The 26,208-nt window shown below is 39.2% G+C and overlaps 1 protein-coding gene across 2 annotated transcripts in view; it reads left to right on the plus strand.

Moving 5' to 3' along the window:
* The window catches only part of CUBN (cubilin), a 142,063-nt gene that overhangs the window by 58,995 nt on the left and 56,860 nt on the right, over positions 1-26,208 (plus strand). For both annotated transcript variants that reach the window (XM_027658655.1, XM_027658656.1), the window contains exons 29-36: positions 4,519-4,700; positions 11,277-11,451; positions 13,048-13,229; positions 19,121-19,277; positions 20,936-21,052; positions 23,282-23,395; positions 25,011-25,139; positions 25,415-25,547. In XM_027658655.1, coding sequence (XP_027514456.1) covers positions 4,519-4,700; positions 11,277-11,451; positions 13,048-13,229; positions 19,121-19,277; positions 20,936-21,052; positions 23,282-23,395; positions 25,011-25,139; positions 25,415-25,547 — 1,189 coding nt within the window. The remainder of the gene's footprint in view (positions 1-4,518; positions 4,701-11,276; positions 11,452-13,047; positions 13,230-19,120; positions 19,278-20,935; positions 21,053-23,281; positions 23,396-25,010; positions 25,140-25,414; positions 25,548-26,208) is intronic.

Consider the following 26,208-nt stretch of genomic DNA (forward strand, 5'->3'; position numbering starts at 1 on the left):
CACATAAATTTTTACTCTCTTGCATAAATCCTCATCACAAAAATGATTCCACTTTATCCATTGCACAGTATTCTATAACTAAACCTACTCAACAGAGCAAAATTTTTCAGAATCAAATCCAAATTATACTTCATACTAGTAAGTACTAGTTTAGTACAGGCAAATGTTTATACTACGTCTTCTTTGGAGTTAGAGTCAGTTTATGTTTACTGAAATGTTTCACCATGAGCACTACAACTGGAAAACTCTGAATCCTTTCATTTCTCTAACTCTGATTTTACAGGAACAGTGCCAGTTCACTTTAACCTTTATGGACAGGATTTTTCTAGCATGTGGCTAAAACATACCCATGAATAAATCTGAAAACCTTGCAAATAAAAGAGATTTCCACAGATTACTAAATTTCTGTTCTGCTATAATTATTTATGAGAATAGGGTTTCTTCTTTGGTTAATGAAAGCATCTGCTAACCAGACAGGCAGTAATATGGAAAGATCTATAAATCATCTCTTGCACAATCTTCAATGAATACGTAGATTTTAGTCAGAGGAAAGCAAAACCACCAAATATATGTTTCCTAAGCTTTCTATTTGTTGTTAGATTTCCTAGCAACTAACACCAAAGTAGGTAGTTGGTTTAAGTTGTTTTAAGGGAATTCCAGGACTTTTACACTACTAAAAAAGTATCTCTCCTTTCTTTTTTTACCTCAGTTTAACTGCAGGGCTGAAATTTCCAAAATTACTGCATGAAGGTCAGCACAAATTGAGTATATGCTGTATGTAGTTCAGCTGCAAGAAACTTTTCCACAGTGCAGCTGTCTGCATATCTGTCCACATACAGCAAGACCATGTATTTCTGGGCTGAGAATGTTCCACTAGGAACAGAACGGTTTGGGATTTTTCACTATTATTTCAGTGAGAGCTGAAGTCATACAGCTATTTATGGGTTCTGCTTCTGCATTTTTATGTACCCCTAAAGATCACATTTTTTTACTTTGCTGCCATAAACAGCACAAGTTCCATTTATTTGAATAGAAGCAAAATCTTATCTGATGTTTGCAGACAAATATAAACATTGGGAGAGTTGGGAGAAGGTTTATATTCATGTAATGAATCAAAGTTTTTTAAGCATTTCAGAAAGTTATTCTATCGTTATTTTTGTCTTCTTATTTTAGTGTTTTAATGTAGCTAGTAAATTTAAAGGTAGGAACACTTTTTTTAGTCTCCTAAGTATTTCTTTAAATACTTTGTTAAAATCCACTATCTGTATTTTCAGAAAAGCACAACAGAACTGATTCTTACCTCATCCATACGAGGAAACGTAATATATAAACTTTCTGCCAGCTGGCCAGAGGTTCAGAGATTGTGCTTCTGCTCTGATGTGGAGGTTTCTACTGGCATATGCACTTTAATCAAAACAATTCAGATGTGAAGTTCACATATTTGCAAAAATCAGTGAGTTCTTTTTTCATCTATTTGTCGGTGAACACTTAGGCATAAACTCAAGCAATTCTGATCTGTTTGCAAACAATTAATAAATGATTGGCAACATGAGTTCCACACATTCATTATAAGAAATGAATCACAGAGACCTAAACTTTGCCATCATTTTATTGGAGCACTTAAGAAGAATCACTTCATTTTAACAAAAAGCCTTTTCTGGGAACATTTGTAGTTGGAAGAAAAGAAATGGGACTTTAAAAACAGTTTGACCTTCTTACTCATGTGCTTCACATACCTCATCTAGAGAATATTGATTGAGCTCAGAGAAAATATAAACCTCTCTGGAGAGGGCGTGTGAGTAATCTGAATGCTACCTACAATTCACAAGGAAGAAAGGTCTGTGTCTCAAAGCACAGCACACAAGCTTTCCACTCATCAGAGCCATTTCGGGTTTAAATAAAAAACATGTCTTTTGTGGCTATCAGGAAACTGTTAGTAGGAGAAGCTGAGTCATAACTGCCTGTTTAGTTTTAAAATGTTCCCAGCTTTCTTCAGGCTGAGATAAACAGCGATTGGCTTTGTTCTCGCCCGCTGAAACTCCCCTGCCTCCCTGTTCCCACCCCCTCAGGACCAGAGACATCAAGTCTGTTTGTTGAAAAATCATTCTGTTTTCCAAGCTGGCAAAGCAGCTTTTTCCTCCTGAAATCTGTCCTAAGTAGCTGTGTAAATCCAGCTGGTGAGGGGAAAGAAAGCAAGTAACTCACCTGAAGTTCCACTGAAAGCTCCTCTGTTGCCGACACCTTTCTTTCTCCAGTTATAAAACCTCAACGACCTGATTTCTTTTGAGGAAAATTAGTCCATCTTCTAATGGCACCGGGGGAGAAAGGGGTGGTGGGTTACACTGAGCTTTCTTCCTCTCCATCTCTCTGATGAAATGTTCATGGATATCAAAGTTTCAGGGACTTCACATTTTTCAGTGCTGACAGGCCTCAGGGAAGGAAGTGCACTGCCTTGTTCTCTGTCTCTCCTAGGAACTGAAGGCAGGATTGGTTTGAAATACACTTTAAATCTTCTTTAGCTCCTAGACTGAAACACCCAGTAGCTTGACAGTTTAACTTTGTGGCTGCAGGGCAAACCACATCAGGCTGCAGTGAGGTGGGGAAAAGGAGAAGAGCTAAGCCTGTGCCAATTCACCAGTGAGGTCCAGTTCAGCTATGTAAAGATTTTCCTGGGTTATAGCTAGCTATTGTTCAACTGTGAGAGCTCTTCTGTTTAAAAGGTGGTTTTCCAGTGAGTACTGGGTGATGGACTAACAGAGATCAGTGTTACATTGCTGGCATGGCTGGAGTCTTCTTCACATCTGTATTTGGACATCTCTTTTTTAGCTTAAAATAGCTTCTTATTACTTTGATCCCTTTCAGACCTGCTGCTCCTTCCCCTCATAGATTTTTATTTTGTAGTCCAATAGCCAACTGTGATAAAGCCAAACCCAAGTTTTCAGTGAGGACCTGAAAGACCCCATGATAGAGATGATGGCAAATACTTCTGGGACTTAGCAGCCACAGAAGGTGTTAAGGAAAGTATTTGCATTTAACTAAAGATCTTGAGCTATAGCTTCCTGAAATAAAAAAGAAAGCATTAGGCAGAGCAATGACCAAAGATACCTTGTTCAAGTTGCAAATTATTCGTAGACTTAGTAGATATTAGATGAGTTTTGCATATATATGTGGATTAGTTGAGGAGGTCAAAGGGTAATTTATTTGTTTTATGTTATAAAATATGTCCTATAAATAATGGTTCTGATACAAATGCTATTTATCACTTCTGACATACTGCAGTATTTGCCTCTGGACGTGTAGAGCTCATGGTTTGTTAGATGGCTTTATTAAGCATTTTGGGGCTTTTTTGCATGTGACAGAACCTTCCCTCTGGAGATGAAGCCAGAGAGATTGATGGAGTGTGGGCGTTACTTGCAAAGCTCGAGTGACCCTATAAAAGCTGTGTGAGCAAAAGATAGTGTCTAAATGAAACACCTGGGGGCTTGTAATTTAGAAAAGAAAAAAATGCTGCTGCAAGGCAGAGCTACACACTTGTAAAACCAGATCAAACACTTTCTGCATGTGACAGATACACAGCCACCCTCTTGGCTTCTCCACAGGTGAAGTTTTGCCATGAATGTAGCTGATCTAAGTCTTCTCTGACACTGGGAGGGCTGCTGTGCTTTCCCACCCTGCTGATGCCTGCACTTGGGGACTGAGTCAGGGATAGCATCTTCAGGAGGCTGGTGCTGCACTTACAACATCTCCATAAAGCAATGGTGAAACTGTAGTCTCAGATGTTCAGCTGCTTTGTGCTGTCAAATCAGGGCCTGCATTTGATCCATTGCTTTACTGCTTTTTTTTCAATCCAGCTCATGATATCAAGAACTTAGTCACCCAAGGGGCTGGGGAGTGATGTTAGGACAGTAATTTCTTATCTGAAAATAAAAATATGTAGCTTTTCAAACACGGCTTGTCTTACAATCGCACAGTTCCAGTTGAATTAAAAAAAAAAAAGAACATTACACCCACCAAGTGTCAGAAAGCCAGTTTATCCACTGTGACTTGGCAGCTTGTAATCATGCTCAGTAGGCTGAGGGAAATTGTATTGTCTTTAATTTTATGATTTCTAAAGCAGTGGGAAATTAATTTTTACAACAATAGGAAGCCTTCCCCATGATAACTTAACTTGTGTATTAATTGAACTAAGTAAGAGCTGAGGATGGATCTGATTCAGCTTTCTAGAACTGATAAAGTTCGAGGCCAGTACAAAAAAATGTCACTTCTTGTGCTCTGTGTCTCAATTTGTTCAGCTGTCAAAGCAGATGCTGAGGTATGGTATAAAACATACCCAAACAGGAGGCAAAGTACTTACTGCATAGGCAGTGCAAACAGGGCTAGCCTGCCGTTCTTTTTCTGGGTTCCCTATGATAGATCAGACCCTCTAGCCCAGAATACACATTTGTCTATGGAATGGATACTACTGCCTGTCCTTATTCCAGGGCCCCTCACTGACAGGCTGCTTTACTGTGTTGTCAGGCTGTGGAGGAGAACTCTCTGGCCCTTCTGGTTCATTTCACAGCCCTGGCTACCCCAGCAGATACCCAAGCAACAGGGAGTGCATCTGGTACATCCACACAGCACCTGGCAGCAGCATTCAACTCACCATTCAGGAATTCAACGTTGAATATCACCCAACCTGCAGCTATGATGTTTTGGAGGTAAGAGCATTATATTTACTCCACTAAAATACACAAGTTACATGGATTTCTGTCTGGAACAGATAATCCCAAGAACTGCAGGAACAGAACAAACAATTCTACTGTGGCTTCCCATTTCTACTGTGGTCAGTTAAGTTTCACAGGTATTGTCACAGAAGCCACAATGCTCTTATTATTTTTTGCTTTATGTCTTTTGTGTCTGTATATCATAATCAATAATGATGCTAGGCACTGTACTCTTCCTAACAAGAGACAAAACTGTTTTGAAACAGTCTTAAAAAGTCCATCTTTTACAAAGAATTAAATGTAGGGTGCTGTGCCATGGAGACAATTCCCTGATGTAAAGGAAGATAATGGGTCACTGTGTGGATAACTAAGGTGAGACTTTGTGTAGGACCTTCCAAGGAAATGGTAATATTTATAACCTTGAGTGATGAAAACTATGAAGAATCTTTGTACTCAGAAAAAAAGAGTAAAAGAAGAGGAAGTGTCCTAGTCATGTTAGGGTGGTGGAACAAGGAGAAAAGGTACCTCTCTAAGGGTGTACTGAACTGTAAGGGCCCCATAAGACTGGATGACCCTGTTATTTATGACATCTTTTTGCTCATGTTGGGAAGCAGCTAGGTGACCAATCTCAACTAATGGAGTTGAATAGACTTTCAGTGCAGGAAGAAGAGATAGGAAGTAATTTCAGGAAGAAACTCTTTAGAATTACAGATTTTCTAGATTGTTCTCACTAAAGACATTTGAGATCACTAATGCAAGTAGAGTTGTTGGGAGTTTTGTCGATGTTAATTCATGGGTGACATTTTAATGTTTTTATAATGAACCCAAAAGATTCATTAAGAGATTGTGTACTATTCTGCTGGAGTCATTCTTCTGCTCTGTTCCTGGATGATGTGATGTGTCACCAGCATAGAGTTAGATAGCTTTCTGTCCAGCAGCCGTACCTACTCACTGCTGCCCATTCCCACATTAGTAGCTTTGATTTCTCCAACCTGTGTTACTTAGTGCACACTAAGCAGCATTGTTCATGCAAAACTTAACCCACATCCTAAGGCAGGTCCTGAATATACAGCTTCCAGATAGATAGATAGATAGACATTTGTATGAGTAGAAGAGATGTGTAGCTTAACTCCAGCTTTCTGGCTCTAAAACAGGCTTCTCTAGCTTAGCAATGCAGTGGAAACCTTGACCAAATGGACACTGTGCTTTGAATATCCTATTGACTCTGGGATTTCTGTAGGATGTCAGTGTAAGGAAGTTGGTCCATGAATTCTCCATCAATAGCATTGGCAAGTATGACTGTATGTCACATTGCTGACACGAGGGACTGTGAGGTGACCTGTATTTTCTGGTTTGGGTATTGATGAAGTCTGTTGTATTGCATCTTCATTGCTGTTTGTTCCCAGAATTATTAGATTGAAGTTAATCTGCCTGTAGGCTTCAGTTGTGTCTCTGTTGACCAGAGGAATCCATTAAACAGCAATCTAAGTCTGCTGTGGATGCCCACTTCTTGAATAGTCCCAGAACAATGCCCACATCTGCAGATTGTCATCTAGGAGCTATCATAATCCAGTAAGAGTACAGATGGCTGGCAACCATTTGTTTGACAACTCTTCGACTGGGGAGGGAGGGCTGGCCTAAAACCAACTGAGTGCATTTCTGGACACAAACTGCTTAAAGAAGCTGATTAAGAGGATCCTGCAGTTTTCTGCTATGTGTCCCCAAGCAAGATATTCACCTTAGGTCATGGGTTTTCTTTCTTTACCATTTGAAGCCTAGTTCCTATGCTTAGCTTCTTTCCAACCTTACTCATTCATCTGCACAGACACCCACCTTGCTGTTTGAGCTCCTCTGCCTTCCTGCCCTCAGAATTCGCATGCCTCTGAGTTACTTGTCTCCTGACCTTGGTTCATCCAGTTCCCAACACCTGGTTCTGATCTGCTGACAGATAACCTACTGTAAATCAGCTTACTGGGGAAAATTGGTTCATTCCTTAGTGCAGGATCAAAGGTCCTGCCTGGCAGTGTAGAACTTGCCCTGCCAAACTGAAGGCACTTGGTGGAGCTTTATGTACCTTTCCACATGCATATTTTCTTCTTTTATTATAAAATTACACATTCACAGCAGGATTAACATAGTCTGCACAGAACAAACGATGACTCAGATTTAGGATTAACCATTTTCAGAAGCTGCTTTATCTTGTCATCTTCTTTCCTTTAGTTGTCTACATAAGTCCAAACTGAAAACCACACACACATATTTGCAAAGTGTTAGAAAAAAGAGGTTCCTGGTGTCCTTTTGTTACAGTGTGTTTCAGTAATCACTAAGGTTGCAAATGTCTTTCAGTCTCACATTATCTTCCCAAGAATATCCTATCTACCAGTTGTTTGGGTTTGGAAGTCTGATTTCTCTCATAGTTATTGTTCCAATTTCACTTTTTCGTTATCTCTGAGTAGTGAGTTCTACTGCTTCCTGCTTTCTTTCAAGTCAAACAACTTTCCAGTTGTAATAGAAAGTCAAAATCAGTACAAAAGTAGCTCTGCAGTCTGCTGTCCCTCCATGTCCCATTAACTCTCTCTACTACCTAAAATAAGCCATCTTGTAATAAATATTCCCCAGTAATCATAAAACTTGCTCTTATGGATGCATTTAGCTTTTGGTTAGAAACACCCTCATCCTTTTGAGCTGTCAGAGAATTGTACAAAAATTCTAAGAGATCTTTCCCATTACAGCCACTTTCCTGCTAACTTCATTTTTATACCATAATTTCTTGAACATTTCTCTCTTGCACATTTGTCTGAAGCATACTTGTTTTTGTAAAATGCAGCATCTCCCTTCCCTTTCCTTTGACAATGGCTCTTAAACAAGCTGTCCTTTCCAGTCAGTATCCTAGGACTGCTGTATGTTTCACCAAGACTGGTGAATATTTTTTTTATGTGAAAACCTCAAGTTATCCCCATGGCTCAAGTGTTTGACACATTCTCCTTTAATCTTTCTCCCTGTTTCTTTTATGACACTGTTGCACCCTGTCTTTTTTTCTTCCTTATCAAATTCCCTTCCTTTTATTAACATCCAGAAGCAAATTTTAAGTTGTTAATAAAGATGTTTCCTAGAAATGTTTCATGGAAATAGGAGCCATTATTTTGGACACAGTGAAAGAGTTAAATAATTTTTGTAATGGCTTCTATTGAAAAAACACACATAGAGGAAAATTACCATGTCTGCTTTGTTAAATTATGACACCTTCTCCTTAGTATAGACCAGATTGTTATAAATATATCTGCCTCACCAAGATGTAACTCTGAGCTGAAAAAGAAGGAACACTCTCAATCTATTGCACTTCCAAGTCTTTATTAGATGCTTTGGTCTTCTCATTTAAATATAAAGAAACACCAAATATTACCAAAGTTCTTGATTCTTTGTTAAAGCCATGCTCTCTCTTTGCTGGAAGTTATATCTGAACAGGGATCAGTGTTATTCCCAGAAAATCTGTGTCATGAGGGTGACCAACCACATAAAAACAGCTTTCTGTTGCTCATAACTCTGGAATGCTGACTGTTAACAATAAATGGAGCTAACGGGGCAGAAGCAAATGATAAGAACAGATTAAAACCATGAGCTTTACGTCAGTGTCCTGCAGCACTGTTATGCCATCCGATACCACTTTATCTCTGGATCAGGTACTCTGGTCAGACTAGCTGTTTTTGGTTTTATTTTTATTTTTGTTTTCTTTCAGCTCAGACATCCTATGACTCTTTGTGAACCACACCCTTGAATTCATTCTCTCCATCCATTCTCTTTTCCCTCTTTTTTTTTTTTTTCATGTGGTAACTATTGGTTTTCCTCTTTGGAGCCAAATATAATATTTTATTGTTTTTTGTCATGGAAACACTTGAATTTGTTTTTGTTCCAGCCCTTGTGAAAGCATCTGATTAATTGAACTGGCCTAAAGGAGAAAAGAAAATACACCCCTAACTACAAAGAGCATGCCTCTGACTGCTTTTTATTTTGAAACTGTGCAGAAAGCTCTTGCTGAACAGTTAACAATGTAAACGAGACCCACAAACCTCAGATTTCCATCAATATTTTTTCCCCATCCTTAATTCCTTCCCAACAGGTCAATTCTAAATGTTCAACTCAGGCCAAGGTAATTTCTGAGGTAATGCTACAGAAATCAGCAGGGCTTATGACAGAGCTGGGTTTGGTTCCCTTGTCCGTAGTGTGCAGATGGCCCCACGGAGCACCAGGGATGATGTGAGAGGCTGGTCTATGAGGCTTATTAGATGCATGTTAGAAACTCCTGCTGTCACATAGCTTCCCTAGGCTGGTTTAGATGATTAAGAGCATGTGTTCCAGCTAGATCTCATGCTGTGGCTCTTACTTAGGGAATATACCACAAACACATTTTAAAATTCACATTTTGAACAGACTTCTGACAAATGCAGCTGTCACTGGGCCTCACGAGCAGCCAAGCAGTAAGATTTTTCTGAAGACACTGAGCTGCCAGGCTTCTTCCTCAGACTGTGACAGCTTCATTACAGATTCTGAATCTGAGCTGTGATTTCATCCATACTGACTTCTCTTGAATGCCCTGAGATGATCGATTGGACAGAGGAGCCATTATCTATTCAAGTCAGGCAGCCTCTCTGCAGAATGCAAAAAAGTGCTGTCTCGGTCAAAATAAATATGTTTAAGTTATTAAGGCTGTGTTATCAGCAAAATGCAGTCTTTGGAACACTGAACAGACTATGATGTTTATAAAAAAATCAATTCCTTATTTCTTCTGGGGATGCAAGCTTCAGTTTCTGAGATCTCACATTAATCTGAAGTCTCTGAATATTTTTTTCCAGTTAAAAACCAATTTTTTTCTCTTAAAACTAACATCAGAGCAGTGTCAGGCCCTGTGAGCAGCTAGTGAGCATACAGTTAATCAAATTATGTAACAATACGCTACACTCAGCTCTGGAGGTGGGGGGACTAAATCAGCTCTTTGTCAGACTTGCTCAGATATTTAGCTTGTACAGAACCCAAACTTCTTCTGGGGATAAAAAGTATCTGACAGAGCTTATTAAAATATTGAGTTTTCCCTCATCTAGAAGTGATCAGAGGAAAAAGGGTCACAGAGAAAGCTGTTTCTTACAGTACTGTCGCTTTTAAAGAGAGATTCATGGATTGCTTCTTTTGACCTTTTTGATGTTTACCAGACTAATAAAATATTGGAGCAGACTTGAGATGCTACTGGTTGGAAAATTCTGATGGGTTTTGTTGCCTTATATTCCTGTTCTCTGCTTTTTTGGGGGGGTTGGGTGGTTTTGTTTGGTTGGTTGGTTGGTTGGTTGGGTTTTTTTGTTTTGGGTTGGGTAGTGGGGGTTTTTTTGTTAGAACTTGCTGTTCTCTAGTTTAGCTTTAGGATTTATACATAATATATGCTTATACAATGAGAATCTTTCCATTACTAGTTCAGTTGCTGAAAGACAGTGGCACACTTAATTTGGTGTATCTCTTCCCTAGTTTTCACATTTGGGGTTACTGTCAAGATGCCTTTTGCAGCTGCTGCCCTGCCAGGGACATACAAATGGAAGGTGGTAGACTCTTAGTATCAGGTGGCACTTCATTAGCATGCAGGAAGCCAGGAAAATTCAGTCATTGAGGGCTCTTAGAACCAAGATCACATGTCTGGATTTGGAAATGGCACTGAGCATGTGTGTTTTCTTCTGCTTTGAGGCGGAAGACTAGGGAAGCTGAGCCAGTTCCATGAGTTATAAATGGGCTCAAACTGAAATCCTACATCCCTTCTGGGAAAACAAGAAACAGAATTAACAATCCTTCAGCACTGCCACCTCATTCACTTCATTTTGTTTAAAAATGCATTACAAGTACACAATACTGATGATGATGCTTAAGAGAGAGATGGTTTTCTGGGGCAGTCTCTTCTGCAAAGGAAATAATTACTCTTTGAAGTCAAAACTTGTCTTCTGTGGCAAATATATATGATATATATCCTTGCTTCCAAAGAGTATTATTCAAATGTAGTTTACTTGACCAAAATCCCATTGTTTGGATGTTTATGCTGCCCTTGAAGTCAACAAAATTGCAATTTTTTTGTTTTATCAGAAGGAATGATGAAATCTAGCCCCAATATAATAATCATCCTTAGTAATGTCTCTGAACATCAATGATGCAAAACATCAGCACAGATTCCTGAGAAGGGAAGCAGTTTGTTTGCACAAGCATGCAAAAAAAATCTGCGTTTACATGCCCACAGAAACAAGGTGCTAATCCTGAAGGTAAGAGGAAGAGGAATGTAGCCCAGTCCCCAAACAGAAACTTCTATTTAATGCAAGACTATTCTGAAATCATCTAGTATTTCATACTTAGTTCAATCAGTTGGTTCAGATACCAAGTAAACCTGCAGAGAAAATAACTCTATTATCTGCTTTACATTTAAAAATGTCTTATCAATACTTATAGATTGGGTTGCTTTTTTCCTTCTAGCTAAACAGTTTTCATGTACTCTGTATGGCAAACGGTCTCTTTGGAAAACTTTGACAGTATTTCTTCCATTTCTAGGTCTATGGTGGCCCAGATTTCCTCTCTCCTAGGCTGGCCCAGCTGTGTGTTTCAAGGTCAGCACAAAACCCACTGCGAGTCTCTACCACCGGCAATTCGGCCATTGTCCGTTTCAAGACAGATGCAGCAGTGACAGGGAGAGGTTTTAATGCCTCCTGGCAAGAAAATCCAGGTGGTGAGTATACTGATTAATACCATGAGAAATTCAGGAAGTCAGAGAATCGAGGATCAGCCATGCAAGCACTCAGTCAAACAGCATAGGACTGAAAGCTGAAGGAGGATGTGGGTGTTACTAGATTTGGTAACACTAGGAGATGCTGAAAGACACACAGAAATAAAAATTGTCTAACTAGCTGAAATCTAGGCCTATTTATATATTTTTGTGAGTTTGTTCTCTACAAAATTAATCAAGATATTCCTATAACCAAAGAAGACATTTGCATGCTACCAGTTCTTCCCACCCACTTACCCATACAGAGTCCTTTATTAGCTGAATGATGCTTTTGGTTTTAAACAGTAAAGTGAAAAATACCTGAGCATGTGGTTTACCTTGGTGAACTCGGTGGACTCCAAAAATATTTGGCATGATTAGTAAATACTTGAACTCTATAATATTCATCCACACCCCATGTGATTGTTCATAGCCTTACTGGTAATCAGTAAAAAAGACAGGCTTAAAAGATTCAACCACATGTTGAATGAATTCTTATGAAAAGGCCAATTATCGGAAAATAATTGCAATGAAAAGTGAGGAGAGGCAGATTTTAATTCTTGAAGTTTTGCTTGATTAAGCACACTGATTCATTAATTTGTCAAGGTTTATACTTCTCTTCTCTCACAAGTTTTATGAGAAAGGCACAAGATTTTTTTTGAATAAAAGTACTCTACAGTAGTCCTTTGAATTAATCCCCCTCCAAGATCTAGCAGCTTATTTTTATTACTTAAGCCCCCTGAAGCTTTCTCATCCCTTTACAACATCTTGCCTCTTGAAATTCCACCCCCCTCTAGCCTCTAAAATACTCACTCACTAGAACGCAATAACAGTATGGTCTTTTATTCTTCCAGCAGGCTGCTTCCATCTACAGCAATCCCAATATGTTTCCCTCTCCCTCCTCCATCCCTTTACAAGATATAAAAGTCCATTTGTTTGTGTTAGTCGTGTACTTTCCAAACAGGACCCATCATTCCAGGCTATTTAGTTATTCAAGAGCACCAGAGTTATTCTGGTCAGAAATATCTGAGGGTGGAATCTTCAGTAAACCCTCAGCTTCATGGGTACAGATGTAGAAACTTGAGGTTTGCAATTGCTCTACTGCTCATGAGCAGTGACGAGCTCTCAGCTGTCTTGGTATAGAAGTATTTTTCTCACCCTATGCTCAGCTGGGAACAGTCATTGCTTTCTCAGTATGCCAGGTCTGTGTTGTTCAAATGAATGGTATTTTGGATTGCTTTTGCAGTACCTAGGGTAAAGAAATACCAGCACTAATGCTTCAGCCTTTGCAATATCTACTACCAACCTGGGGCTAGAAAGAAACTACTTCACAGTATTGTTGTTGTATATTCAACTATAATAATATTATACTTTCCTGATAGTAATTTCCATTGATTTTTGTTCCAGCCAGGACACTTCAACAGTTGTAGCACTCATCTTACAAAAGTTTAATGTATAAAATATAAAGAAGGAGGTGTTCTTAGTTTAAAAATAGAGCTAAATTCTTGCTAAGCATGAAGGAGAAGAGCTTGTGATTAAAATTGATCATGTCTTTTTCAGGTTGTGGTGGTGTTTTCCAAGCTACCAATGGGGAAATCCATTCTCCAAACTATCCTCAACCTTATAATAACAACACAGATTGTTCTTGGGTTATCCAAGTTGACTACAGCCACAGAGTGCTATTGAATTTCACGGATTTTGACATTGAAAATCACCATTCATGTAACTATGACAATGTTGAAGTAAGTAACAAAAGATATTTTAAAAGGTTCCCTAAAGAGTCTGGTGAAATGTTTGCAAAATAACCTCATACATAGTTTGCTGTTATTATGACACCCTTTCCCATTCATAGTGCAGTTTACCACAGCTTGTTCCAAGCCATAGGACGAACTGCCAACATATATAACACATTGCCCATACTCTGTTACAAACTCAGGAGAGAGGGAGGTCTACATCCAGAGGGAATTGTGGCTGCCTGCTTTTCTTTATGTATGCACTGTGTATTCAGGTGCTCCTCAGCTGTCTGTTTAATTGCTTCATTAGAGCCACTGCTCTTTTTAAAGCTTCACATTGCTGTTGGTTTGAGAGTTTTTGTTGATGCTACAGAAATTCAAACTGATTCTCAATCAGTGCACAACAATGAAGAACCCTCCACATCTCCACTTGGCCTTTTGGGAGCAGAGACATGAAATCCTGACCTTTGATATCAGATTGCACTTCACTCAGTACAAAGGCATGTGTGAATCAGTACTAGTTGGATAAAGGACAGTGGCTGTAGCCCAAAATCCAGCTTTCCTCTCCTTGATAAACTGTCATTCGCAGAGAACTCAATTTGGCAGGAACTGAGACTCTTTTGAAAACGGCGTCAGTTTTAACAACATTGTCTCGTAAAGCTTTTTTGTACTGAACCAGAAAAAAAAGGAAATGTGTCCCCATTTTGCTGAGAAGAACTGAAGATTTCATTTGACCACAAAGCATCTTTGTACAATGACTGTTCTTCCTTTTTTTTTCTGGTTATGAAGCATAGGGAAATATGGTTATGTCTTTTTATTTAAATTATTAACTACATCAGGGGATCATTGAAGGGAATTTTCAAGTCTTCTATGCTATCACACAGGAGTAGAAAATCAAAGTGCCTGACAGAAACATGGGCCATCTGAGATGGCAGTACTCATACTACTGAAAAAAAACCCCAGAACCACTCACCAGTTAAGGGCTAAATTCTGAAAAGGCCTGATATACAAGTTTCTCTTTTAAACCTGATGCCAATGGACGTGTGTACCTATCTAAACACTTTTTGGAGTACTCAGCTCCATGAGCTCCTTGCAGTTACAGAAACAGCTCCCCTTACCTAACACTTGTGAATGGAGTTTGCAGACCATTGCAGTGCAGTGACACCCCTTGTCCTCCAGTGCTATAGGAGTATCTGTTTGCTTCTGCTTTTTTGGTTTTCTGGGGGTGGTGAAGGAGGGAGTTCCCCATCAGCCTCAGCTGTGCAAACACAACTGAAGCAGCAATGTGAACAGGGAGAGAGATTTAAATTTAATGCAGGCATCAATCACTACCCACCAAGTGGAGTGTGGTTTGAAAATTGATGAGGGACAACGCTGGTTTGAAGTTGTATTGAAGAGATAATGAAGGGCTCTGAGGCTTTGGAATATGAGGTAGTGAAGAGCATTTCAGAGCTCATGTAGAGGAATCAGCAGAGCAAGAAAGGACTAGATGAAGTTTCTTTCATTCCTGGTATACCAATAAGAAGAACATCACTTGTTACCAACACCTAGCTGTGATTTGTGTTGTCTCATTGCAAAGCCTTGTTATATGCCTAGCACAGAGGAAAACAGAGTGAGGGAAGAGAGAGGAACTGGAAATGTATAAGTAGATGTCTGACTATGAATGATTTAGGAATTGCATTCCAAAAGCTGTGTAAATGGAAAATACAGGCAGCTAAGGAAGCAGGTGGGTTGTTTTTCTCTTCCTAATGTAGGAACAACTACCATGTATGAGTAACACAGTGGTTCCACCCTTTTCTGTTTCTTGAATTTTGACTTATCTTTATGGATTTTATTTGCTCTGTGAGTTCTCTTGGGGCTTCCCTCCACTCTTGAGTGTACCAACGGTCTTTTCCTTCATCCTTCCCCTTCTAGATCCACTCATTTTTCCCTGTGTTATGATTCAAGATTTTTTTTGGTTTTATATTTCTATGATAAATTCTCTTCTATGGAGAACACATGAAAATGTATTTCTTTCCTCTAAGGTTTTCTACTGCACGTGTTATGTGAGCTAAATGGAGGAAAGGAAAATACTTGTGTCTGCTGCTTCTTGACTATGCTGCAAGTCCAAGAAGCTCAGTGCATTTTTCAGTTCTGCTCAGTGATTTCCCATGTGAATCTGAGCACAGATCTAGGTTCAACCAAATGAATTCTGAGCCCCTGATGGTCAGCACGGGGTAACTGCCCCGAGCTCCCTCTAGAGCCAGTGGAAGGAGTGCACAGGCAACACATTCTTCATTTGCTTAACTGCCTAAATTTTGTTGATTCCTCTGTTTCTGTGCCCCAGTTGTGTACCTTATTTGTTCTAATAACAGATGAGCACCTCTTCATCTGCTAAATAAGGATCTCGAATAAAACTCAGTAATATTCTGTAGAAAGCATAAGACTCTTTTGCTGTCACTGTCACCATACATAAGGAATAATTTTTTAATTCTTCTCTGTGTACTAGCCTATTTCTATCTGGAGAGTGTGTCTTACAACAAACAAATTTCTTTCTTTGAAGGAAAATAGAGGGAAAGAAATAGTGAATGCACTAATTGCTGTATTTTTGGCCATGTTTAACCAGTAATGTATCTGATGCTATGCCAGGAGTGCAGGTCAGCAAGAGTTTCAAGTATTTAGGGATTGAGGAGGATGTGGCTCAGAAGGCAGTGCTTGTAGCAGAAGTTCCTGAGAAGGGGAGGAAGAAATAGTTTGTTCTGTCCAGTGTCTTTGATTAAGTAATTGTTATTTTTCTTTCCTGTTTCAGTATAACAAGTAATACACAGGAATGTAAAAATATAAGCTTCTGGCATCTAGAGAGGAGGTATGACTTCATTTATTCCAGGTACTGGCAGAGAGAGTCTTCCGAGAGAGAACAGCTAGAGATATGTGGAGTTTTTATGGCTCAGAAGACAAAAGTTGTTGACCTTTTATCACGTGTTTTTGCAAAATTCAGGACACATTTGAAGAAGAAGGCAATGATGCACTCAGTTATGTTAATTGTGGAAAGGGAATAGAAAAGCAAATTGCTGCTATGCACAGTGAAATTGAAAACTTGGCTTTTAAGTAAGCAAATACGTAATTTTCCTTTACTCGTGAAACCAGAAAAATGCATTTCTCGAGTGTTTTCAAAACAAATTTAAGAAACTGCAGAAAGACACAACTCTTTCCAGAACTAGTGTGTTAATATTGTGATTTCTGATCTAACTTTAAGCCTGAAATTGTCCCTATAAAATAGTTTAAATTAATAAATAACAAGTGAACAGAAATGATGCAGCTAAAAAATACCCACGCGTTCCTGTTCCTGCTTAACTTGTCGCTGCTGTAACTCCTAAGAGTTGCTGCTGTATCCTGCTAATGCTTATGCTGAAATGTTGCTTGAGACAGATTTGTATCAAGTGAAATGATGGGGAATCAATCCCAGAGTTTCTCAAAGAGGAGACAGTACTATTCTTCAAGCAAGATGCCCAGAAACAGCAAATACACTTGATATAGAAAATATTCTTCTGACTTCCTGCTCCTCTCCTAGTATTACCAAAGAAAGACTTCTTTATTCCAGAAAACTCTTGGAATGAAATGCCTGCTTAGTCTCTTATGTTACTCATCCTTAACGTCTTAACGAGTCAGAAAGCATCACAACAGTCCGTGTGTCACTGGTCATATCCTCAGCTGGGCAGAGGTGCACAGATCCATCAAAACCAGCATGTTAGGAGAACTTTAGTCAGGCCTCTCTCTATGCTCTCTCAATGCAATGCTTATTCTCAATTCTAGCATTCAGATAAAATCCTCTTGCTACTGTCTAGGGAAAGACAATGCCTTCATTCCAAAGGGTTATTTTGTTAGTCACTGGGGGTTTTTTCACATTCCATGGTTTGTGGTTTTTAACTTCAGGCAGTCTGATTTATATACAGAATATATGTGCAGAGGAAGAATAAACACTGCACACTCTGTATTAAAGGACTGATTGTGGCAGGATACCAAGAGAGAAGAAAAGGTTGAATGGATGGATATTTTTGGGTCCCTTTATCAGGTACTCATTTTTACAAGCATTACAGAACACTTAATACTCTGTCATAAGGTCTCACACAGCTCTCTAGTGTTCACAGAATCACAAGCAAATGTTTAATTCATGAGTACAGCATTGACTATGTAGGGTATGTCAGTGGATTAAGCAGGAGTTTTGTCCTTTGTTTCTCAGCTCTGAGGTTTTATTTGAGAGAGGTCACTTTTCTCCCACCTACTGTTTTTATATTTTTTTCAATAATATGCTTAAAGGCCTTTGAATACTGGAGGCAGAAACATTGCCTTGTGTTATACATTCTTGTTAGAAATCTCTAATTCATTGGTGCTGCCTTGCACAGACTTGCTGGAATTTGAGGTGCTTCGAAGTAAAAGAAGACAATCTCAATAAGAAGTACATATCTTCTAATCTGATGGCATTATTTTGCTCAAAGAGAGTTTTTATGTAGCTTTTAACATCCTGACACCGGAGTATCTTCCAGTACTTCTATCCATATTTTAATCCAAATTTTTCTCCGACTGAGTCATAGATTATATTAAATGAAGTGCCTGTGGCAGTGCAGGACATTAATGCTGAAACAGGAACTGAATTCAACTGCTGTTGCTGCCCAGTAAGTAGCCCAAAGGCTCTTCCTCTGTGGGTCATGCAACTGTGCTGGGGGCTCCAGCACTTGTCACTTCTGAAACCAGACACTAGAGCTCTGAGACTGGCCCATGGCTCCAAATACAGAAGCAACACTAGTGGGAGATTCTGAGACTGTGGCCATTTTTCTTTCTCTCTGGTTTCTTTTCTTATAATTTTGATGCTGCTTAAGCTATAACCTCATTGCTTCTAATTTCTCTGTCCTTCTCTTCCTGATTGTGAAACAGAGAGGAAGGAAGCAAAATTATCAGCAGTAGGGGAAAAACAAAAAGAGAAGGAAGGCATTTGTGGTAAAATTTAAAATGAAGTTTTGTAACCCCATCTTGACTTTCTTTCTCCCTTTTTTTTTTTTTGCTTTTCTTTCCCCTCTATTTAAATAGCACTTCATGTATATGTGTGTAATGCAGCACCCTAAAGGTATTATAAAACACAGATACACGGACTTGGATCCTTGATGTTGAGTGCATTTATGTAAAAAATATATTCCTAGTGATCTTTTATCCAGTGTCAGAGCTCTCACTGGTGCACCAGTTGCATGTTTGAAAGTCTTTACTGACGCAAGATATAGAGTTTGACTGAATAAAAGCTACATGGGAACTCATGTTAGTCATTAACAGAAGACCAGTGACAGAAACTGAGGAAATGGCCTAAATTGTGTCAGGAGAGATTTAGGTTAGATATTAGAAAAAGGTTCTTCACCCAGAAGGTGCTTGGGCACTGGAACAGGCTCCCCAGAGAAGTGGTCACAGCACCAAGCCTGACAGAGTTCGAGAAGCATTTGGATGATACATGCACATGGCATGACTTTGGGGATGGTCCTGTGCAGGGCCAGGAGTTGGACCCTTGTGAGTCCCTTCCAACTTGGCATATTCTGTGATTCTGTGAAACAACAAACGTATGGGGGCATGTGGATTGTTAAAAGACAGATGCTTCCATACCAGATACACATTTACTTGATGCATTTCTGTTACAAAGGCCACAGTAGCTTCAGACTGAAATACATGCATTTTTTGGAAATTACCACAGGGTTAAGATACGCAATGCAGTTTGTTTGCACTGCCCATACCAGTGCCTATACCAGTTTGTTTACACTGCCCATACTCATACTGATCTATATCAGGATCAGAATACATGAAACCTAAGAGACAGAATGAAATAAAAGCCTTCTCAATACTGACATTGAAACCAAATAAGTCATTTGATCTTTTTGTAACAGGTATTTGATGGTCCTAACAATGAAGCACCACTTCTTAGAAAACTGTGTGGAACAGAGCATCCTCCTCCTATCACATCCTCCAAGAATCTGATGTACATCCGACTGCACTCTGATACAACCATCCAGCACAGGGGTTTCAGTGCTCGCTTTACTGAAGGTAATTTCATCATTTACATTAATACATATTTATCTAATCACCAGTCTGTTTGTATCAGACACAATCTTTTAGCCCAACTGGTAATGAGAAGTGTTGTTCCTATATATGTAGCACACAGGTGTGTATCTTTATCAGGACTGATTTTTTCCAAATTATAGTTTAAAGAATTTAAAGGATCACCTTAGAATCTTCAACTGGGAAAAAACCCTGTACTTTTTATGGCAAGGCATCTAGAACACATCAGCTACCTCTTATTCTTTCTCCCTAGAGGCTTAGCTCTCCACAACTTTCCTGAGAAAAATGTGCAACTGGCAGTTTCCACAGACCTAGTGACAAAATAACATTTTATATGTCCATCCATGCGCATGAATCTGAAAAGCTGTGAAAGAATTCTGTGTGGTGCTGTTGATGAAGTCCATGGATTCAGGCCTGCACACCCTGCCAAACATCAACTATCCAATTTGTGGAGGACTAATTGGTGTTTTACATGGTTTCCTTTTTAATGAAAAATGACACCAACTGGACAGAATTTTTCATGAAATTACATACTATTTGACAACTGGTGATTTTCTTTCACTTTTTTCACAATAATTTGGTAAACATTTTTTCTGCAAGATACAGCCATTCAGATTTGTGGAGAAAATAATTTACTTCTCAAGATTCTTTTCACTATAAATTAGTAGTTTTCCCAGAAATGTTTCTTTCTTTGAAAATATTGTGAAAAATGATAAAGAAAAGGAGGAACTTGCATCAATAAAAATCTCAGAAACCCCAGTTATTGAGGTACTAGTTAGATATCTAACTAAGCATTTCTGACTAACAGCTGTGAGAGCCTAATCTGTTAAACTTTCTCAGAATACATTTACTGGATTCAGTCCTGCACAGACCATGCCTGGTAAGCAAGTGCTCCCTGCCTAGGATGTTGGCAACCCAGCTTCCCTCTTCCTGAGAAAATCCTGTTAAAACCCATCTCCTGTTGGGTATTTTAGACAGCACAGCACAATAAGTGAATCTGACTCTTTGGTACCCACCTCCTCACCCTGCTGTTTAAAGTAGTCATGTGTTAAACTTAGACCTGGAGACTTTATAATGAACCACTATGCTTAGAGGTGAGGCTTGGCAGCACTCAGCACTGTCAGCCAAAGTTATGCAGTCAACCACGCTCTTGCACATGTGCTACACTTCACACAATTGCAGTTTTGCTGACACAGCTCACAAGAGGATCCTGCCAATGCAATGTGGTGCCATCCTTGGGTGTTGGAAGGTTGTGGAGAGTTACTTATGATTTTTTCTTCCTAGTGTCCAACACAGGCAAATGACCAGTGAAATGGGTGTATTGCACTACCCTGAAATCAAGTTATTTTGACCCCAAGATTGCTCTTCTGGGCTATGAGTACATGAAAATTATCAGGTCTATTCTCAAGTCACTCTGGCTTCTCTCAGATGGTCAGGCTGGTACAGCATGGCTATGGATCCAGCTGGGAGCTAATCCTTAAGTCTCTCCTTCTGATAAATTACTGTTGTGAATTTTATCCTCATTTCACATTGATATACCAGGTTACAGTTTGTGCATTCATTTGCACTGCAGAATCTAAGAAAGGTGATTTGTGTATGTAAATATTTATGTGTGTATATGATCTATGTGTTTTATTCTAAAGCATGCGGAAGTTTCATAGAGTCAGATTCAGTTGGGGCAGCAATTTCCTCTCCTCTGTATCCTGCCAAATACCCAAACAATCAGAACTGCAGCTGGATTATTCAGGCTCAGGAACCATGTAAGTAAAAACATCTTTTATAGTTAGCTGGGATGACTAACATCCTCATCTTCTTTTCTGTAATAACAATGCAAAATTCCTCCTTTATTTCTTTAGGAAGTCCTGCATCCTGGTAGTTGGAGAGAGTGGCTTTCCTAATCTGTCACAAATCAGACTTCACTGTAAAAGATTTAGTGCATAGTGAGGAAAACAGTTTACAACTTTGTCATCTTAGCCCATTCACTGTGACCCAAGTGTTACAATTATAAATGAGGTGTTGAATACTATGTGGAGTTGGATTCATCTATGAGAAAATCTAAGGATTTATATATAATTAAAGCACTTGTATTTAGCTGACCTTATTTTGGTCTGGATTTTTCAGACTAGGGTTGTGTTACATGAAATCTGTGCTGTTAGCATAAAAAAAAAAAAAAAAGATTAAATAATGAGAAAAGGTACAGAAGAATTTCAATTTCAAATGTAACCAAAACTATATAAGTAAACTAGTCTTATGTGCATAGATACACTCTCAGTTATTCCTAATTTTACACAGATTTGTGATTGATCATAAAAGACCAAATATTTTTCATCAGATACTGGTATTACCTTTAATACCCACTATTACCTTTATGTTTATAAGATTCCAAAAAAAAAAAAAAGTGTATGTGTTATATCCTATAATAGTATCATGGTATCTGTATTTTTAATAGGAACTATTCTACTTCAGTTGTGCATCTGATATTTAGCCAGAGTTGTTAAAAATGTAGAATGTTCCAATCACATTTGTAAGCTTATTTTGCTAATTTGTAAAATGAAAATCAATTTGACAAAGAAAACACCAAAACACAAAACAGGAGACAAAAAAAATACCTTTTTTATTTAGCATAGTTTAATATACAGATACATGAAATGGATGTCATCAAAGCTCCTCACCTATACAACGTTTATTTCTAAAGGCAGTCTTTTCCTGGACAAGGTTGAAAACTCATACATAACTGTTGTCTCCTGAATTACATCAATATGAAAGACCAGAAAAATGCTGTAGAAGAAGTAATAACTTTCTCCATTTACCACCAGGACCACCACATGTCACGTGTTAGAGTTACACGTGGCTTCGTTTTGCCATCCCACAGCACTACAGACACAAACAGCGTGCATACATTGCATTGCATAACCACATACAATAGATTTAGCCAATGGCAAGACACAGCAGAGCTCCTGCTCTGCTTTTACCGAGAAGGCCAACAAGTCTCCTGCCCTGGCCACCCACTGTGTTTTTCCTTTTTACTCTGTATCCTGAGGACTGGCATTGATAGCTGTAATTGATTGACCAGACAGGACACAAAAGAGCGTGGAACATGCGTATGCAGCTGAATTCCAGTCAGTGGCACACTGCTGGATGCAGCGCCAGGGTCCGTGTCTGTCACTGCAGCTTATTCTTGTCAATTAAGTGTGGCCTGGTGAGAAGCAAAATATTTGTGTCAAATTCAGCTTGGTCAACGTGGGAGAAAACTTAGTTGTCATCTAAATTGTGAGACTCCTTCTGACCCACTCAAACTGCATAGGAGCTCTAAGGCCAGGACTAACTACTGTCACAGACTGGTGTCTGTGAGACAGCTTCTCTTCTGCCAGTTGTGATTACCTTTGTTCATATCAGGCAAGCAAGAGCCAAATGAGGGTCAAAAATACCCTGAGTCAGAAATTCTCTTTTTCAGAATGTAGCCTGCAGTCCAAGAGTGTGGAAAATCCAATTCTGTACAAGTATAGCTGAGGGTAGTTAATGATCCTTTGACCAGTCTAATTGATGAATATGGAATGTTACAATACAATGAAAGAACTGTCTCTTTCTAAGCCTGGAGCAGGGCAGAGACAGTTCACATTTTGTCCAGATCTATGGTATAGATCACAAAGGGACAGAAGGTCATGGATGTGTAGAAATAAGTTTTGTTTCTGAACATGTGTAGATTTCCCATGTTTTCTTTGCTGATGTGTATATGTTAAATCCTATGCTTCTAATGTTGTCTGTACTAGAAGGTACTGAAAGGTGAAATGATTTACCAGGACCTTTGCAGTAAAGGTTAATACACTTCCGTCAAATTAATTCAACATACTGTGGAAAAAACTACTTCAGATGTTATGCTTTATGGGGACTGATTGATCTCAAGGGAAAAAAGAAAAGATGATACATGTGTTTACATGTAATTATTTCTCTGTGAAATTACAACTTCTAAGCTTTTACTCTTTCACCAGTCAACCACGTCACCCTCTCTTTCGTTGACTTTGATATTGAAAACAATAGACGAAACTGTACAACGGATTTTGTGGAGATTTTGGATGGGGATAACTACGAGGCTCCTCTGCAAGGTATTGTACCTTTCCCTTGTGTATTTCATATGTAGAACTACACCCAAGGTAAGCAGGAGAAGGTTTTCTGTGTGTGGCCTCCTGCTTCATGGATTTTCTCTGATAACAGAAGCTCCTTGGCCACTCTGGTCAGAGAAAACCAAGAATGGAGGATAAGTTTTCAGTATGAATGGCACAGTCCTCCCAGGCTCTGGCTGTATTTCTACTAACCTGCAGTTTGGGGTTGACTCCAGCTGCCTTTTCCTTCCTCTTCAGCTGAACAATATTGGGAACCAAGCAATTCAGTTTAAACTGAATTCCAAGTTAACTATACAAAACACAACGTAACCCACACTCATAAGCACAGTTCATGCTAAATATATGTCAAGAAAGCTGCAGATTTCTGGGAGCAGAAAATGGTTTTTCCTCAAGCCCTGGAAAGCCTGATTTTTCTGCTCTTTCCTGACTTTTTTTTGCAGCTTGCTTCTGACACATCTGTTCAGAGCCATCACCAGCATGTGGCAGGAGCAGCCTGGAGCAGCAAAATTCATTGCCTGTGCTGCCAGAAAGCCGTGAGAGACCCCCAGACAAAGGGTGGTCCTGACTCTCCTTGCATGTCCAGGGTTGCCTCAAATTTCTTTCTGGAAAATTCAGAATATCTCTGTCTGATTCTGTTCTCCTTTATCTACTTTTGTATATGCCTCTATGAGGGGTAGGGCTGCACTCAATTTAAATATTTTTTAACTAAGAGGAGAATTAATTTTTTAGTCTTTCCTTGGCTTTCATTTAGCTAAAGGACTTTTCAGTACTTAAAGGGGACATCTAAGAAAGATGAGGAAAAACTTTTTAGCAGGGCCTATTGTGATTGGACAAGGGGTAATGCTTTTAAACTAAAGGAGGGTAGATTTAAACTAATTATAAGGAAAAATTTTTTTACAGGGAGGGTGGTGACATGCTGGAACAGATTTCCCAGAGAGGTGGTAGATGCCCCATTCATGGAAACATTCAAGGTCAGGTTGGGTGAGGCTCTGAGCAGGCTAATCTAGTTAAAGATATCCCTACTCATTGCAGGAGGGCTGGACTTGATGACCTTTAAAAGTCCCTTCCAACCCAAACTATTCTATGATTCTATGTTACTTTTTGCTGTCAGATGCCTTTTTGCTAGATCATGATTCCTATTCCTAATCCCCATTGCTACAATCGATTACAGGAGAGCTGATCTGTTATTTTTCACTTGTTTTTTTTCATCAGAAACCAACTGAGTGAAATGGAAACTGCTGTCAGATATGTTTGGTTAGTTTGGTTGGTTTTGGCTGGGTTTTTTTTCCCGATTAGGTTGTAATTTCTGGCTAGAGGGAACACAGAGGAGCTCAATGACAGAACAGATAGTGACTAGGATGTCTGGAGTGCAGGAGGTCCTTCCTCTGCTAAAAAAAAAAATTGCCACCAAAGTTGAGTTCCGTGCAAATGAAAAGGAGTATTTCATTTTTATGTAGATTGAATTGGGAACTGCAATTGTAAGCAACAAATGTTACTCCTGTTTGTTGTCAGCATTAACTCCAAATATTAAATTAACAGTAGTAATTACATGCTGTAATTACTCCTTTTTTTTTCTCTCTGGCTTGTTCTCTTTCAGGCCGTTACTGTGGCACTACTATACCACATCCTATCACTTCTTTTGGTAATGCCTTGGTGGTGAACTTCATCTCCAACAATGACATTACTGCCAGGGGCTTCCACGCCACCTATGCTGCATCATCATCATGTAAGTCCATATAACAGCCCTTATGCCTCTGACTTTTAAGAAAAAAAACAGATCCTTTACCTCTTTGTCTTTCTGACATTCCATTTTTTAACCCCCCCCCCATTGCCCTTCCCCTTTTTGGTCAAGGTCTCAGCAAGTATATCAACAAGCTGAAGAACAAAGAGACAAGGAGAAATACTTTCTTTATTAGCAAATGCTCTGACTCTATCAAGGCTTTTTGCTGGGTTTTTTTATGCCATCTTTTCCAAGTCTCTGCTGTCTCTTTCTTTTTGCAGCCTGTGGGGGTACTTTCCACATGGACAGAGGATCTTTCAACAGCCCTGGCTATCCTGAGCCATATCCGCCCAACAGCGAGTGTGTCTGGACAATTCTCAGCTCCCCTGGCAACCGGCTCCAGCTGTCCTTCATGTAAATGCCTTGCCAGGGCTTATTATTCAGCCCTTTAACAGACCTGAAGGAAGGATGCTCTGTGTTTATTAGGAAGTGTAATTACCAGATGATAAAGCAGAAACATGTTTTTAGAGTAACTTGGAAAAAGAACACAGTAGGGGTTAGTGGCAGCTTGCAATCAGTGTTTCCCTGTCTTAGTCATTGCTTATATTAAGACATATACAGTGTTATGTAAATAGGTGGTTTATTATTTGAGCAGGATGGGATGGTGAAGAAGCCAGTTCTCACTCACTTATAAACAAGAAGAGGAAATATAGCATCACTCTGCCTTTTCTTTACAAAGGAAACTCCTACTATTTCCTTACTAGTAGATTCATTGTAGTGTTTATTATATAGCTGAGTAATATAAAGAGCCTAGATGCTCCACAGATTGTAGGGTTATGCCTTCCAGAGGAACCTTGACAGGCTTGAGAGGTGGGCTGATGCAAACCTTATGAAATTCAATACAGGGAAGCTGGAGAGGGATGCTTCATCAAGAACTGTAATGACAGAACAAGGGGCAATGGCTTCAAACTGAAAGAAAGTAGATTTATATTAGATGTTAGGAAGAAATTTTTTACTGTGAGGCACTGAAAAAGGTTGCCCAGAGAAGCTGTGAATGCCCCAATCCTGACCGTGC

Source organism: Corapipo altera, unplaced genomic scaffold (genome assembly GCF_003945725.1).
Source record: "Corapipo altera isolate COAL_440 unplaced genomic scaffold, ASM394572v1 63, whole genome shotgun sequence".
NCBI lineage: Eukaryota > Metazoa > Chordata > Aves > Passeriformes > Pipridae > Corapipo > Corapipo altera.